This window comes from Histomonas meleagridis (genome assembly GCF_020186115.1).
Source record: "Histomonas meleagridis strain 2922-C6/04-10x chromosome Unknown scaffold_61, whole genome shotgun sequence".
Classification (NCBI taxonomy): Eukaryota; Parabasalia; order Tritrichomonadida; family Dientamoebidae; genus Histomonas; species Histomonas meleagridis.
This window is the reverse complement of record NW_027150931.1, coordinates 1323459-1341178: the sequence shown is the minus strand read 5'-3', so window position 1 is coordinate 1341178 and position 17720 is coordinate 1323459. Positions and strand designations below refer to the sequence as shown.

The window sequence follows — 17720 nt, the reverse complement described above, 5'->3', positions numbered from 1 at the left end:
TTCAGGTTCAATTGTTGATTCATATAACACATTAAACTGCAAGTACGCAAATAATCCAAGGAAGAGCAATCGCCAAAAATTATTAAACACACATATCACAAAAATTATCATCGTGGTTGATAGAATTGTGCCAAAAGTACTTCGTCCTCTAACTGATACGCTTTCATTCTGCCTTCCTGCTGTTGCTTCAACCGCAGGTCTTTCTCATGTATCTATTTGGGTTCCAAAAGGAGATTTTTTTTCGTATAAAGGTGTTTTAATTGAATATGGTGGATATGATGAAAGAAGAGAAGGCGATTACAAAGAACAGGTTCATTACTACAAAGGAACTGATGGATTAAGATTTATGAAAATGCCAGTCATCATGATGAAATTGATGTTCACCACAAAAAAGATGAAGTTCGGTGTAACATTTTACATCCAATGACAATCGGTGAATTATTGGAAAGAGTAAATTTTCATGGTGATTGGGAAAAAGATGATTATGACGCAATTTTGCATAATTGCCAAACGTTTGTAACAAAGTGCATTAAAGTTCTTGGGGCATATCGTGACCAATTTGAACCAAGGTCGTATTGCAAAACATATATTCCATTTGGTATTCTTGACGTTTTGGAAAAACATGAAGGAGAGTTGGATCCTGTAACCAAAGGGATTCATACTGTAGAAAAGATTCCATTTTTCGGCGCACTTTTTTCTCTAGGTGGCATTTATGGCTCTACAATTTGTGATGCAATTACTGGTAAATGACTTACTTTATAATAGCAATAAATAAAAAGCATCGGATCCCTAACAATTTTACTGCTTTCAGAAATGGTTTGAAATTTTTTTTCTTGATTAACATTTCTTATAATAAAATTCAATAACATTAATGTTATTAAAAGGAACATTTATATAATATTATATTAAAAGGAACATTTTGATCCCTAAGGTGGGATCCTTGAATAAAAGTTTTACTTTTGATGAAAGGAATACATTAATTTCAAAAATATTATGTAATATGTTGTATGACAATTTAAAATTTATTTTCATTTTACATTATAGAAAAATATTTTTAATTATATAGAAATATATAAATTCATTCTTTCCTAAGATTAAAACATTTTATTTTAACGAATATATGCATTACCATGAGAAACTTATCTTTCTATTACACATTCTGCATTGCGAAGGCGTGATGCAAGGATTCTCGCCCACTTCAAAGTAAGGGAAACGTGATCCGTTTGGATATTTCTGCAAATTCAGCTCAAGAATGAGCCTTCCCCAGTTACTTCCAATAGTTCCAATAATGTGATCTACGTTTATAAGTTCCACCAAATTCGCGAATGAACTTACGGATTCCCAAAGTGCGATTTTATTATCAGTAACAATGAAATGGTCATGTCCGCCTTTCGGTCTTGTACAATTATAGTATGATATATCATATATGTCACTAAATTTTAAGAATTCATTAAGTGCTTCTGGGTCATCACTATTTACAAATACAGATAATTTTTTGTTATTTCCATCTGACTTAAGTTTTCGAAGAATTTCTAATGGATACCGATATTTGTCTGATGAAACTAGTTTCATTTCGAGATACTTATGCCCTCTTCGGATAAACACCGATGCATCATAACGGTCTTTTGGATTGACGATATATTTCGGTTTGAATTCGTTAATCCACTTTTTGAGCTTATCATTGAATTGTACCATAAAAAATGTCGCTTGAATCCTCCACAAGAAGTAGTATGAGTCAGGGTGGGCAGAGGTCTTTGAAAAGATTCTAACAACAGACTCGGGAACAGCGCGTTTTGCACGAGGTCGGTGTGGTGCCTTTTTATATTTCGGATTCGAATAATCGATTTCTTCAGGAGTAAGTTGACATGAAGATAATGGTCTGAAAAAACAGTCAAACCCTAAAGTGCCATTACATTGAGAAAAGCTGGAATATCTGTAATGATCTTTGGGGTTATAAACAACAGTTCGATTTTGCATGATTCCACTCGCAATGAAAGCTCCAATAACATGTACACAAGACCCGATTCCATTCTCATCTAAGTTTGGGAGAATTAGAAAATTTCTTTTACTACAATCCTCGGGATATTGATTTTCATAAATTATTTTTTGAACTTCTTCTGTACTATATATTCCTTGTTTTTCTGTTTTGTGGTAAGGTTTGTTGCGATCAAGATCGAAGAAAAATACCTTTTGTTTCATTAAATCATAAGGATACAACTGATTTAAAACATTGGTAATTTCTTCTTTTGTCATATTTTCTTCTACCATCCATTCCCATAGCTTATATTGCAAGTCATAGCATTCTATTAAGTTCAAATATAGATTTGATTCGCCATTTTTATAAATTATTGTTGATTGAAAATTATTGTATTTTCCATAGTAAAAGAATGCAAAGGTTGCTATGAAACACAAAGGCATGAAGAAAGCTGTGAAATTGTTGAGTTTTCTTGATCTAAGTAAGCGGTCGCGAGACCACTTCATTTGTTGAACGTTTAGAACCCTTCTCAAATTTTCAAATGAACACGTTTATTCGACAAAATCGAATGTTAGGAAGCTACCCGTTTTCATCGATTGTTTCAGTAGTTTTCGCCAAACTATTTTTTCGATTATGAATATATAACCCAACAATCACCATGGCAATCAAAATAACTGCAACTGAATTTTCAAAACGTATCTTGGGGCGCCCCATATCAGCGGTTGATAAAATGATTGGAGTCGAATATAAACACAACTTCAAATTTATTGTTATAGGCTCAAGCGGTGTTGGGAAGACTTCTATCTTAAAGCGTTTGATTGATGATGAGTTTTCAACAGAAAATGTTTCAACAATCGGTGTTGAATATATGTCAACAGTTCTTGAAATTGATGGTCAACCTGTTAAATTACAAATATGGGATACAGCAGGACAAGAAAAATTTAGGTCAATTGCAAAATCTTATTTCCGTCATTCTGTTGGTGTGATTTTAGTATACGATATCACAGATAGAAAATCGTTTGATGAGCTAAGTTTGTGGCTTAATGACGTACATGCTCTTTGTGATCCAAATGCTGCAATTACAATGATAGGTAACAAACTTGATTTAGCATCACAAAGAGTTGTTTCAACATCAGAAGCACAATCGTTTGCCACAACACACCAACTTACATATATAGAAACATCTGCTCGTGGCGGCGATAATGTTACAGAAGCATTTAATCGAGCAGCTAAAATGGTTTTCGACAGAGCTGAAGCCGGGAAATTATCCACTAAAACAGTTTCTGTTCCTCAACAAGCTTCAACTAATTCAGACACAAGTGGAAGCTGTTGCAAATAAAAACAAAATACGTTTTTCACTATGTTTGTTTGAACTTTAGATGTCGGGTTACCATAAGATCACACTCGCTGGTCTTGAAGAAGAGCAGCTTAAAAATGTCAAAATGCTTATTACCCATCATGGCAGTCGATCTTATAATATAAAGCCCTACAAATTATTTCCAAATTGGAAACGTAATTATATCATTCCTTGGATTTGTTTTTTGGATTTCGCAGTTTTTTGTTTATATGTTTTACTTGCTGTTTATCACCAAGACACAACTATCGAATTTACACAAGATTTTTCAAAAGCAATTTCAAATTATTTTTTGGAAGATCTTGATTTCCCAGATCCACCTGGTGGTATTCCCATAGGCGTTGGCCAAGTGTTTTTTATTGATGATTTCAAATTTATTTTTTGTGATTTATGCACACGATTTTTTACATTTGACCAATCATTTCCAGTATCTTTTGTTATTGATTCACTTAGCTCCGCTAGTTTAGAACTTTTTTTAAGAGATTCTGAACCATATATAACTCAATTTATAGAAGAAGATATTGGAACCATTGTTGACAAAATTTGCCAAGAAATTAATAGATTCAACAAAGTAACTGTAACTGCGAATTACCACATCCAAGTCAGTAAGAGCAAATATGATTATCGAATGTCTCTTTCCATCAAAGGATCTTTTATCAAAGATCTTCGTACTGACACAATTTTTATGGACATTGAACATTCTCGAATTCAAGAAGGTGTTGAGCTCATTGATATCAACTTTACACTTTATCTCTATTATACACTTCCTTTTCTTATCATTGTTCTTAACATCATTGCTCTTATCGTCTTTATCAAATCCACTTTTTCATTGTACCGATACACCAAGTATCGTTCACTTGTGATTGGGGTACCCCAAAATGAAATTTTTTGGGATAAATTTGATAAATGGGATATTTTTTCCATTATTACACATTCTATATCAATTGCATCATCTGTTATGTATATATTAGTTGGCCAAGATATTAAAAAAGAAATTCCACCATTTTTATTTGTCATTGCATTTGCAACACTTTTACATAGTTTTACACTTATTCGCTACTTAAAGTTAAATCCGTCAACGAAATTAATTATTCATGTTCTTATGACATCTACAGTTCAAATTATGCAATTTTTAGTTGGATGCATGCCAATGTTTTTCGGATTTTGGGCATTTGGCATTTGTTTCTTTGGGCATCTGAATGAAGCATTTGCTTCACCATTACAATGCGCATCATTTTTGTTTTGTGTAATGCATGGAGATTCTATAAAAGATGTATATGATGCTGTGATAATACAAAATGATATGAGCCCTTATGTCGGATTCATTTATACTTCGCTTTGGGTCGCGTTCTCTTTGCTGTTGATGTTTAACATTACAATTTCTATTGTGCAAGAAGTGTTAACAGTGGAAACTTATAAAGCTTCGCTTAAAAAGAATGAAGAAGATAATTTGCCGTCATTTAGTGTGTTGGCAAATAATTTGGCTTTGATGACTTCAAGAAGAAATATATAAATTTAAATGTTTTTAATGCGTAATAAATAGATATAAATAAATGTTTTAATTAAATGAATTATTCATCAAGTTATCGACAAACGATAGAACTTTCAATTGACGATGGTGTTTTTCTGTTAAGCCGTTTATTATTAATTGAATTTGTCTATCGATAACTCTTGTAATTGATAGAATTTTAACTGTGTTTTTAAATACTTTATATGACAAACACTTTTCCATAAATCTGTTGGAAATTTGAATGAAAATTTCTTCTTGAGCCATATAACTTTTTGAATGCCGATAAGGAAGTTTCAAAATTTATGAATTGGTCTGGGAAAAAACCCGCAAAAATAGACCCCGAACTTGCTTCCTTAATCCAATCTGCCGAAGAACGAAGGCAAAGAAAACAAAAAAATAAAGGTAAACAACAACCAAAACAATTTTTTCAAGCATTTGTGAATAATACAAAAGCACCTGAAATCGACTATAATTTCGAATGTGGATGCTATGGAACAGAACATCCAGTAATTAACAACTGTACAAAATGCGGCAGGATTATTTGTGAACTTGAGGGAGAAAGACCATGCCCTTATTGTGGCACACCAATTTTATCAGATGAAACACTTGCAGATAGAGAAAAATATGAAGCGAAAATGAAGGAAATGGAAAAGAGAATTGGACAACAAAAATGGATTCCAGCAATAAAACGAGATCTCAAAGTGTCAAAAGCTTCCAAAGAATACTCAACAAATATGATTGACCTTGAAACTGATTGGTTTGACTCAGAACTTGTTGAAATTTTTGAAGGAAATGCATAAATGTTTCATCAATATTTTTTTAGCAACTTTAACATTTTGTGAAATTTCATATTTAGCTAAATAGACAATTGTTGTGATGTTTATATATAAAATCTTCACCTAAAAATAATAAAAACATATCAATTCTTTTGATTTTTGGAAATTTAAATTAAAAATGTTTATTCATTTGTTCTTATATATTGACAAAGTATTACAGTACATATTCTTTAGGCTTTAAAGTCTATTATTTTCAAGCTGCATTGTTCATTAATATAATGAATTAATTTATGATTGCACAATTCGGTATTGTTTTTGGAGTACACACTTCTTATCAACATATATTCATTATAATAATTTTTTACAAACATATTCCTTATGAACATTATTCTTACTTGTACATTTCTTCCCATAAAATTACTCTTATTATGGATAATCAGTGGTTTCTGATCCTGAAATGTTGAACCTTCAATAAAAACAAGAAGCATAGTGAATATTTAACCAAAAAAAAACAAAAAACAAAAAACAAAAAAAAAAAAAAAAAAAAAAAAAAAATTAAATATTTAAAAAAAAAAAAATTTAAGCTTTATTTGTATTAAACCTGTTCGATTTCGCATATTTCTTTCCGTCATTTAATTCCTTTATAATACCATAAAGAGCATTATCTAAGCACGCTTCATTTTCTTTTGAATCGGGAACAATTTTAAATTTTTTCATTTTCTTAACGAATGGAGCAACGAAATTTAAAAACGACAAAAATCCGAAAATTTCGAAATTTCCATTTTCCAATCCAATTTTTTTATATTTCTCATTAATATCATCCTTTGATGCTAATTCTGTTATTTTGATTGAAAATGTCTGAGTGATTTCAAGTGAAAGCGTTGAGTTTTGTTCTGTAAATTTGTTTATTAAAGTATTAACATCATTAATTTTATGATTCCAATCGATTAATTTCGATATTAAAATAATTTTTCGAATTAAATTTATATCATTTTTTGAATAATGCACTAAAAAGTTATATATCAATTCTGCTTCTGTTGTTTGATTATTTAACATCAAACGAACACTTAATATTAATGGAAACAAATACCAATTTCCATTTAAACAAATATCCCCACGACAATCACGAAAGAAATTAAATAATTTTTTTTTTTCGTTTATTTATAGATTTTAATTCAAGATAACTTAATAATGAAAAAAGATTTGGATATTTATCGATGTTAATTTTGTCCTCGTCAATTTGAATGTTTTTATTTTCATTATAAAATATAATTTTCGTAATTTCTTGATAAAAATTTTCTTGTTTCGTAATGTCATGAATTAAATATATAATCGATTTGTTTTGATTACTTTGATATGCAATTAATGAATTATCAAGAATTTTGGTATAATATTTATGTTCTAAATATGGTAAAATTTTACGATATAATTTAATATAAAATATTTTGTGATTTTTAAGATTATTGAATTCGATGTTTTTCTCATGAAATTTTTGAATTTCAATCTTCATAAATATTTTATATTTTAATTCTTTAATTTCATCATCTTCAAAATTTCCAATATCAAAATTATCAATGATATTTAATGTGTTAATTTCATTACAAGTATAATTAGGCATAATAAATGTATTAATATGTAATAAAACGTGATGTAATGTAACAATGTCAATCATTTCTATATCACTTCTTTTGGTATATAATTTAATGTTAAATATTACTTCTTTAAGAAATCGATTTTTGATAGGCTTAAAACTTAATACATTATATATATCATAAAACAAAAGATATGTATCGTATTTATAAGTTCGAAGTTTATAAAATAATCCAATAAATGAATTCATTCGACTTTCATCATTACTTATCACTCGTTGATACTTTTCTGGAATTATTAAATATTTGATCAAATTTAATTTATCAACATCACATTCACTTTTAGTTATAGCATAAATAAATAATTGAAAATTGTTTTCATTAAATATTATATCTAATATAGAATTTTGTTCAAGTTCATTCTTTGAGATATATGTTAACATATCTTTATTAAGCGATGAGAATTCTAATATAGTATATGGATTATTGAATAAATATTTAATGTCTTCGCTTATATCTTTGAAAATGATAGAAAAGTCACTGATAAATCCATAAAATTCTTTTGGCCCAATCGAATCAATTCGATTTCCAATTACAAAATGATCAAATTCATCAAATGATACTGAACTCATTTCAGTATTAATTTCATTATTATTATTAATTTTTTTAGAAATAATTTGACATTTCTTATTATTTGAATCATATTTGAAACTCATAACAATGTAAATCCATTTGTTAAAACTACTGTTATTACTATTTATGTTATTTAAATCATAAATTTCATTTAATGTAAAGATTTGATTCTTTTCATTTCGAATACATAAAACACCTTTTTTAATGTAAAAGTCTAACAACAATTTTTTTTCTTCACTCTTCTTAAGAAATGAAAATAATTGAATCGTTGAGCTTTTGTATTTTATTGATGTAATACCATCAATCCAAAGCCAAAATGAAACAGTAAAAATTGTTTTGGATTTAAACTTTAATTTATATTCATTTCGTTCACTTTGATATGAATTTAATGTTTTAATGTGATTTCGTTTATATTTTAGTGAATTCTTTAATGATTCATTTAATATATATAAAATATCTTTTTTGTGAATATTATTTAGTATTAAATTTATATTAATACTATGATTTACTGTTGATAATAATGTAATAACTAAAGGAATTAAAACTGTTTTTCGTATTTCATTTGGTATATATAATTTATATTTATGTTTTTTTTCATTATACTCAAAAGAAATTTCGCATTTTTCTTCTTCTTTTATTAAAAATTCAATAAACAGTTTTGCCAAGTTTATTTTATTGCACTTTTTGATGTTAACCATTGAAACAAGACAGTTTTTGTAGAGACCGTTAAGGAAATCAACCAAAAATTTTGTTTCGCCAAAAATTCGAATTAAAAATAATATAAAAATTGGTCTTTTAATTAAATAATAATCAAATGATGATGAGTTTGTCATAGTAATCACTGTCATTATCTTATTATAAGTTTTTGAATTAATTAATTTATCTTTAATATAATTCGTAATTAAAATTTTATCCTTGTAATTATCAGTTATTGGGTGGTGATAAATATACGAATTTAATATTATTTCTAATGCTTGATAACTTTGGTAATTACTTAATATGTTACAAAGAATTATCATATAATCAAATTTTATTTCAAAATAATTTAAATTATATAAATATTCGAGAAACCAATCAATGTCTTCTTTAGAGTTCTGTTTGCTGATACATGCCTTTTCAACAAGACAAAAAATTTTTTCATCTTTTTCTGATGCATTAAGTCGAATAATATCTTCCCTAAAAAGTTTAATGTTTATATCTAAATGTTCTTCTAAAATATTATATATCGTTTCGATATTAATTTGTTTCGTTTTCATTAAACCAAAGAAATTGATGCGTATCATATTAAATAAAACATTTATATCATCCAAAACATAATGGCTATCAAATATACAATCTATCAAGTATTTTTTACCGTTGCTTTGTTGTGATTCAAAACAATCATCAAATGTTACTGAAGATTTAGATAAGATGTATAAGTAAACTAAAATGTTAAAATAAGTTCTGTCTTTTGTGGATTGAGTGTCTGGATTGAGATTTATTTCGACATATTTTCGAAAAAATTGTATTTGATGCTCTTTTTGAACAAATTTGTTTAGAATTTTTATAATAAACTCAACCTTAGCTGATTGGCCTTCTTGTAATAGTTCAGAAAAATTTGGATATTTAAAGTATTCCTTTGCATATAATTCAAAATCTTCTTCTTTTCTTGTTAGACTGAAACTACTTATAAACGATATTTCTACAATTAGAAATGACATGAAAGATTTTATCTTTTCTAACATAACGCCAGGATTAATTCGAATAAGTTCGTCATACTTTTGAATTTCATCTTCCTTGTTTGTAATAGAATTAATGTTTGGAAGCTTATTTAAATTCATGTTAAATTCTTGTTCTTTTTGCATGATTTGCTTTGCTTAATTTGGAACCTGCCTACACAAAAAACGACGATACACATCGTTCATCGAAATTTGATTTAATTGAAATTTTGAGAAACATTTTTTGAATGGGATACCTCATAAACGCTGTATCGTAAATTTCCAACCTATGAATTTATTGTGTGTGTAATGGAGTTGTTGGAAAAAAGTGTAAATTTTTGAAAAATAATGTAAAAAAGTGCTGCTTAAAAACTCAAAAGTGAACCCAAAATATTCTTTATTCTGACTATAATCAAGTGTCTTTGATCAATGCACCTATAAATCATTCCAAATTAATTTTTTTCAAGAATTGAAAATTTTTGATATTTTATCATTTGTTTCGAAACTTAACGTAAGATTAAAATTTATGGTGTTCTTATGTTAATGAAGAAAGTGTACACATTAACTAACATTCCCCCAATATTTGAGAACAAAATGATTTTTACTCATCTCAATTCTAAACATTTAATTGATGATTATAACACTAAAAATCCCGGTCACTCGATTAAATGTTTTTGCATATCTTATTTTGATAAATTTTATTGAGCATCATTAATTAATTAACAAATGGATTTGTTCAGTATGGAAGTTGCAATTACTGGATCCAATTGAATCAAAATTTTTCATATCACATTTCTCGGCCAACAAACAAATGGAAATTCAACAAATATCACAACTTTTACAGTCATCAACACATGTACAAACAACAGAGGAAATCAATTTAATTGAGGAACAAATAAAAATTCTTTTGAAACAACAAGATTCACCATTTATTTTTTTACAGATTCTTCAAGATCCCACTTTATATCAAAGGGGTGCTGCCGTTTATCTTCGGAAATCACTTTCGCGTTATTGGAAATTATTAGATTTTGAAAAAAGGGCTCTAATTCGAACTCAATGTGTTCAATTTTTAGCTTCTTTTCAATATACACCTGAGGTTTTTGAAATATTTCTTAACACAGTTGAGTACATTTTTAAACATGATGAAACAGAATGGCCTGAACTTCTTTCCTTTATCGTCAATCTTTATCAATCTGGGAAAAGCATTCTTATAACTACTCTTCTTATCAACGAAATCATTTTCCATATGGAAACTGAGAAGGTTGAAGAAAGAATGCCTTTTTTTCTTGAAGTTTCATCTGTTGCCATTCAAAATGAAGACATAATGACCAAAATCCATGGCGTTACTCTTTACCAAAAAGTATGCATTGTCACACAAATTAATCCTAATTCAGGAGATCATATCATTGCTATTTTTAATTTAGCTGCCCAACTCACTCCACAGTTGAATATCGACCAATGTCGACAACTCTGGAGTGCTGTTTCTGATCTTCTTGCTCTTGAATTCATTCCAGATGAGCTTATCAGTCAATTTATCAATCTCGTTATGCAATTTAGTCCCAATCCCGAACTTGACGTCCAAATCCGTTCACTTGTTCATGCGTCACTTTTCCCGCTATTAACCCAATTACCAACAGATGTATTATCCATTTATTTATCAGTATCGTTAGACATTGTTGCGACAATTATAAAACAAGACAATGAAATTCCATCCGATCAATTTGATGATTTTAAATTCTGTTCTAAGAATATTGAGCATGAAATTATCTATCCAATTATTCAAGAAAAGATATCAATGGCATTACAATCTAATTCACCATATCATCAAATTGCTGGACTTTTATTATTTACAGTATTAATAAAAAAAATTCCAGAACTTACATATAAGAACATTGAACAAATTATTAATTTAATACAAACGTCGATTATGTCTGAAAGTGATTTATTTAGACAAGCAGGCTTAACAGTAATTCAACAATTTGGTATATCGATTCAAAGTATTAATACCTATTGTCATCAATTAATTCCAGGTGTTATGTTAAATTTAATTTCACCAAACCCAGATATACGAACATTAGCATATATTGCTTTTGATTCATTAATAATGTTAATTGATACTGAATATCCACAATTATTAGAGAATTATGTTAGTTTAATACCGAATGTTAATGAAGATAACATTATAAAATATTTAGATGAATTACCAAATGTTATTAATAATTGTAAAGAAATTAATGATGAAGAACTTGACCAATTAATATCATTCATTACACAAATAACACAAAGTAATAATTTAGAACAAAAAGCAGCTGTATTAAATTGTGGGATTTCAATATTATATAAAGATGAAACACAATTAGAGTTTATATTATCAATAATGTTTCCAATTGTATCTGAATGTATTGTTTTTGAGGATGATAAAATCATTATTCGTTCTATTGAGTTTTTAGGAGATATTACATTGTTTTTAAGGAATGATACAATGAAATATATTCAACCATTCATACCACGATTAATTGAAATCTTAAAATATCATAAAAAGAATGTCCCAATACTTGAAGTTACAATCAGTACATTATCAAAAATTACCAAATTTTCGGGTAATTTAGCACCACAATTATTTATGGAATTGATACCATCAATTGAAGACGGAATTAAATCAGGTACAAAATCACTACAAACAAATTCACTAACAGCAATTCAGAAAATATGTAAACTTTTACCATCTGATGTTAAATTAAAATATTTCCAATCATTAACTAATATAATTAATGAAGAAGTAAATCTTAACCTTGTATGTTCTACATTTGATACACTTAAATCAATTTTAAAGAATTCTGATGAAAGTATTATCAATGAAGTCTTAAATTTAAGTGTAAATTTAATTAAAAATGTTATAACTTCTCAATCAAGCATCCTTGATGAAAAACCTTTAATAACGTCACCAAAGTGCGCTGTGTTGTTAGAACATTTTTGTGGTTTCTTAAGTCCATTTTATAAATATCAAACGCCAATTAACGATGAACTATGTCAATATTTATTACAATGGTCAACTAAAGATAATGAACTTGAATTATACCGAATAACAGATACATTAACAGAATGTATACAATATCAAACAGTATCACAACCAATGATGCAATTAATATTACAAAATTTGATATCTAAAATACAAAATGCAACCGAACCAAATTTGTTACAAAACTTGGCATATTTATTAAATTTATTAATACAAATGAATGAAAATTTATTGAAAGATATAATGCAAATGATTCCAATCATCGAAAAATGGAGAGAAACTTGTATAAATAATAAATTTGGTTATCAAGATACATTATCGAACATCGCTTCTTTGTATTTAACAATAGCTTCGAGAATTCAAATTCAAGAAGATATTGTTATGTTCGCAATAAATGAATTCCCTCCAAACGATATAACAGAAACAAATAATATGGCTGGAAATATATTAAAAATATTTCCGAATATTTCTAACCCAAGAACTTTGATAACATTAGCGTTGGCAATCTCAAAATTGTTGGTAATGGACGAGAAAAAAATACAAAAAACAAAAATTTCAAAACAAAACTTCGACGGCTTAGTGGAAATATTTAGAAAGTTGTGTACAAATAATGAAATTTTGGGTCAGGTCCAATTATCTGTCGGAAAACAAAGAAATAAATTAAGGAAAATAATGAGTATATTACAATAAAATATTATTTCAATATTATTTAATTTGGTTATAAAAAAAGTGATTTATGAATTAAAATAATAAAAAAAAATTAATTAATTTAAGAATAGCATAAAGTGTTTGAAAAGAGATCTGCTACTTGACTTACACTGAGATATGGGATACCCTATTTTTCTGCAGTAAATAAGCAAAATAAATCCGATAAAAACATTCAATTTAAACTATAATTAAAAGCTTCATTTTTCTTTGTATGTAACTTCAAAAAGTCGGTGGCACTTTTATCGTTTTGAATGTTTACTTGGTCAAAAAACCTGAGAATAAATAATCCAACTTGATTCCAAGTTTGGATGTATAAGGAAAGAAACACAAATATAATTGACTTAGGCATCTTTGATGCCAAGGTAACTTCTGTAAAATTGCGCGAACATAGAAAAAAAATAAATGTTCCAGATATAAGTTTTATTAATCAAATAATCGGGTATATTGAAATGCTAAGCAATAAGCCCAAAAGGTGCTATGCTTTAAAGAAAATTGCAGACAGTTTAGCTTCAACACAATATGACATAACAAAAATATTGCTTGGAAAAGATGGGTTCAATACTTTAATTAGTATTTTACCGGAAACTAATCTACGTGAAACGGAAGCCTTATTTTCAGTATTTGTACAACTTGCTAGTAGTTCTATTTCCTTTTCAAAATATTTTTATCAAAATCCAAATGATATTTATTCTAAATTTCAAGTATATCCTTGCCCACAAGCAGTATGTTTATTTTCCATCATCGTTTCAGACAATTCGAACTTTATTAACTATCTCCAACAAAATGGCATACTATCATATGCTCATCAAGTTCTTGGAGAGAATCAAACAAACATCGAATTAATAGAGCCTTTTGCAAACCTCTTTTATCTAATAGCCAAAAACAATCTTATTCTAGCCCAATGTTATGCTGATGATCAAATTAATTATTTTAACAAATATTGCGATATATCCCATTTATTCTTTAACGCGAACACTCCAGTGACTGTTCCAAGTGCTTTGTGTATGTTTTCGGAGCTTTGTAAAGTGACTTTTGTTTTTTTTGATCAATTATTTCCAACCGAAATCATCAACAAAATTTACGAATTTACCATCAAAAAACAATATTTCGATGAGGTTATGCATCTTTTTATTAATATTGCAACATATTGCGTACAATTTATAAATGTATTCTTCGATGAACAATCGATATTATTTTCGGGCATTAAGCGGCATATTATACATTCTATAAAGGACGCGGTCTTAATAATCCCTTTACTTACGTTATTAGTTACATATTCTGATGAAATGGCAAATTTGATATATGAATATGAATTTCTCCAAACGATGCAAGAATACGTTCAAAAGTTTTCGTATAGTGAAAAGGAAACTTTTTTTGACTTCTTTAGTAACTTAACGCTAAAAATTGGAATTCGAATGTTGGATATTCCTGAAATTGATTTCTTTGCAATGGAAACTTTCCAGTTCATTGAAGAATCTACAAATGACGATCTAGTAATTCTCGCGTTAAATGCGTTTCAGGTTTTGATGGATTGTTCGTTATATCTTGGAAATCATATTACAAAAGAAGACTATGTAGAGACATTAGAAGAACTAAGTGAAACCACTGAAAACGAAGAAATCCGCAATCTAAGTTCAACATTAGCTTCCTCATGGCATTAAATTCAATTAAATATGAAACACTATAAATTTCGACCAATTATATTCAGAACAAATTGTTCCTGATTAGTTTTATGACTATGAGTTTCATTATGTTAATAAACATTTTCTTACACAAACAAGAAAAGTGACAATTGTTGAAAAATTTAAACAAAATTAATATGTCAATTTATGTTCTAAATAAAGTCATTGAGGAAAATCACATTTCAAAACGAATTATATATTCATAAATGTATTTTGTTATCAGATATTCATATAAAATAAAGAGTATGAATTTGTATTATGAAATTTATTTTTTTTTTTTTATATAAATATGGATAATTATAGTAAAGTAATACCCTAATATAAAAAGTATTTAATATTATGATAATTTGTTTCCTTAATTATTTTAAAATAAAAAAGTAGAAAGAAAAAATCACTAAAAAAAAGAGAAAAAAATAAAAATGGAGCAGGGAGAAGAAAAGAGAAAGAGAAAAGAAAGGAAAAAAGAAAACTTTGTAATTAAAAATCATTTCGAGAAACTAAAAATAGTATTAATGACACATTTTATTTCCATATTTACTTATAATTATAATAAGTATTAATTCTTTATTATTATTTATTTATATATGATAACTATAGATATTTGTTGAAAAAGTAAATCAATAATTTCAAATCCACAAGAAAATGATTCAATGAAAATAAAATTTATGAAGTAAAAATGTCACTCCATTTCTCATTTGAAAAAAATTTTGTAATTAATAAAAAAACATTAAAAAAACATGAGGTGAGCTGGTTGTTATGATTTACTTATTCAATTTCCGGCCGCTTGCGGTGGGAAATTTTATGAAGTACATTATTATATAATAGATTGTATTCTAATTGATATTAATTTCAATTAAAATAATGTCTATTTAACTTTAGAAATATAAATGCTTATAACAAGAAAATACGATAAAAAGCATAGAAAAGACGATTAAAAACAATTCAATTATAAAAAACGAAACTTAAAATGAATAGAGAGGAATGGATATAAGAGATATAATGAAATAAATAACATCAACATATTGTAAAAAATATTCAAAATAAAGTAATAGAGAGATATTGAAGAAATTTTGAAAAAAATTTCACTCGCAAATTGCAATATAACTTCATTATATTATCATGTTATTTTTTAAATTTATAATATATATACCAATGTTATTAATTTGATGTAAGAGAATTGTATTTAAATATAAAAAATAATAAGATTATTCTAACGTTGTTCATTTATTGCAAGAGAATTATATTTAAATATAAATAATAATAAGAAAAATATATTTGAAAACAGGTTTTTCATGTTCCAACATTTTAGGTCTTTTCTATGCTTTTTGATCGTATTATCTTATTATAAACATTTTTATCTCCAAATCAAATAATAATTTACTAAATAATATGGTAGCATCAATTGGAATTATTATGTTGTTTATTATATTTCAAAATTAATTTTCATGATTTTTTGATTTTAAAATGAATAGAACTTAATATTAACTGAATATAAGTCAAAATTAATGAAAATTTTGAATATACCATATAATTCTAAAAAATGCAATAGAGAGATTATATCAACTTTTTAATTTAAAGTGAAATTGATTATCTATCATAAAAAAAATTAAAATTAAAATATTTTAGTATTTAACAAAGAGTATTAATAATTGTAAATATTTTTTTGGGTTTACAAATTAAAATTATAAGTGTGTATTGATTTATTAACAAAACAATATTTTTTTGGTGGCGACCGTTTGGAGTACAAGCTTACCACAATGATAAGACAAAACTGACACATATAACGATAGAATTTTCCATCGTGCAATTCAAAATTCAATTGAATTTTCTATCGTTATGTAAATTAAACGTTATTTTTTCTCATCCCATGATTCAATGCATGTTTTGTTTCGACATGCTTCATCCCATGCATCCCACCACTTCTTATTATATTCCATATACCCGCAGCCACAATTCAATGTATTCATCCTTCCACATTTCCATGGCTTCTTACATACAAAATGAATTACTTTAACCTTGTTTTGCTTCAAACGGACGCCAAGGCCTCTCTCATGTGTCCTCAGAGCGTTGTATATCGGTGGTAATGCTGTGAAGCCTCTGAAGAATGCATTGATTGAACTTTGGTCACCAATTCCCAAACGTATAGCATCAACACGTCCGAGCTTATCCATTTTTTCAAATGTACCATTCTTTGGTTCAATTACTAAAACACCAGTATTACATATTTGCGGGGGATTGACATCTGGTACACACGAAAGTTGAGAATAGTTGAAAAGCTCATCAACCGGTTGGAGAATGAAAATATCTGAGTCAAAGTAAACAATTTTTTCATATTCAGTAAAATTCCACATATGAAATTTATTCCATGAACGTCTGAAATGTTTCATGGGGCGGTATTCGTTCACTTCTCTGATGTCCCACCATTGCTTTAGAACTTCACGCCATGTTGAATTGACATCTTTAGTGATAAGGCAAACTCTTTCATACTTATCTCCATGATAGAGTTTAAGTTGATGACCAAGAACAACAGCGCCCATTGCAAATGCTGGAGTAACTAATGTTGCAAAAGCTCTTCGATGTGAAGAATTAGTTGATTTGAGCAATTTTCCAAAACCTTGAGTGTTAGATGGTAATACTTTTGGATCTATTTTTATAATAAGAAAGAATGAAATGAAAGTAACAATTATAGGAATAAGATTAAGGAAAATTTGATCAACTATTCCCATTTATGTTGTCTTCATCTGTTTATTGAATACTTTATGCGAAATGTGAACTCA

General features: G+C 27.6%; 4 protein-coding genes across 4 annotated transcripts; 2 read left to right on the top strand and 2 right to left on the bottom strand.

The window, feature by feature from the left end:
• Positions 1 to 1125: 1125 nt before the first annotated feature.
• GO595_010456 (Phosphatidylinositol 4-phosphate 5-kinase 4) lies at positions 1126 to 1977 on the bottom strand (the record flags this gene model as incomplete). The annotated part of the gene is made up of 1 exon (XM_067913137.1): positions 1126 to 1977. The coding sequence occupies one exon, from the start codon at positions 1975 to 1977 to the stop codon at positions 1126 to 1128; it is 852 nt and encodes a 283-aa protein (XP_067769194.1).
• Positions 1978 to 2705: 728 nt separating this feature from the next.
• GO595_010455 (small GTP-binding protein) lies at positions 2706 to 3314 on the top strand (the record flags this gene model as incomplete). The annotated part of the gene is made up of 1 exon (XM_067913136.1): positions 2706 to 3314. One exon carries the CDS (start codon positions 2706 to 2708, stop codon positions 3312 to 3314), a length of 609 nt encoding a protein of 202 aa, XP_067769193.1.
• A 1827-nt stretch (positions 3315 to 5141) lies between these two features.
• Positions 5142 to 5639, top strand: GO595_010454 (zinc finger protein, C2HC5-type; the record flags this gene model as incomplete). Its single annotated transcript, XM_067913134.1, has 1 exon — positions 5142 to 5639. One exon carries the CDS (start codon positions 5142 to 5144, stop codon positions 5637 to 5639), a length of 498 nt encoding a protein of 165 aa, XP_067769192.1.
• An 11154-nt stretch (positions 5640 to 16793) lies between these two features.
• On the bottom strand, positions 16794 to 17669 carry GO595_010453 (glycosyl transferase; the record flags this gene model as incomplete). The annotated part of the gene is made up of 1 exon (XM_067913133.1): positions 16794 to 17669. The coding sequence occupies one exon, from the start codon at positions 17667 to 17669 to the stop codon at positions 16794 to 16796; it is 876 nt and encodes a 291-aa protein (XP_067769191.1).
• Between the last annotated feature and the right edge of the window lie 51 nt (positions 17670 to 17720).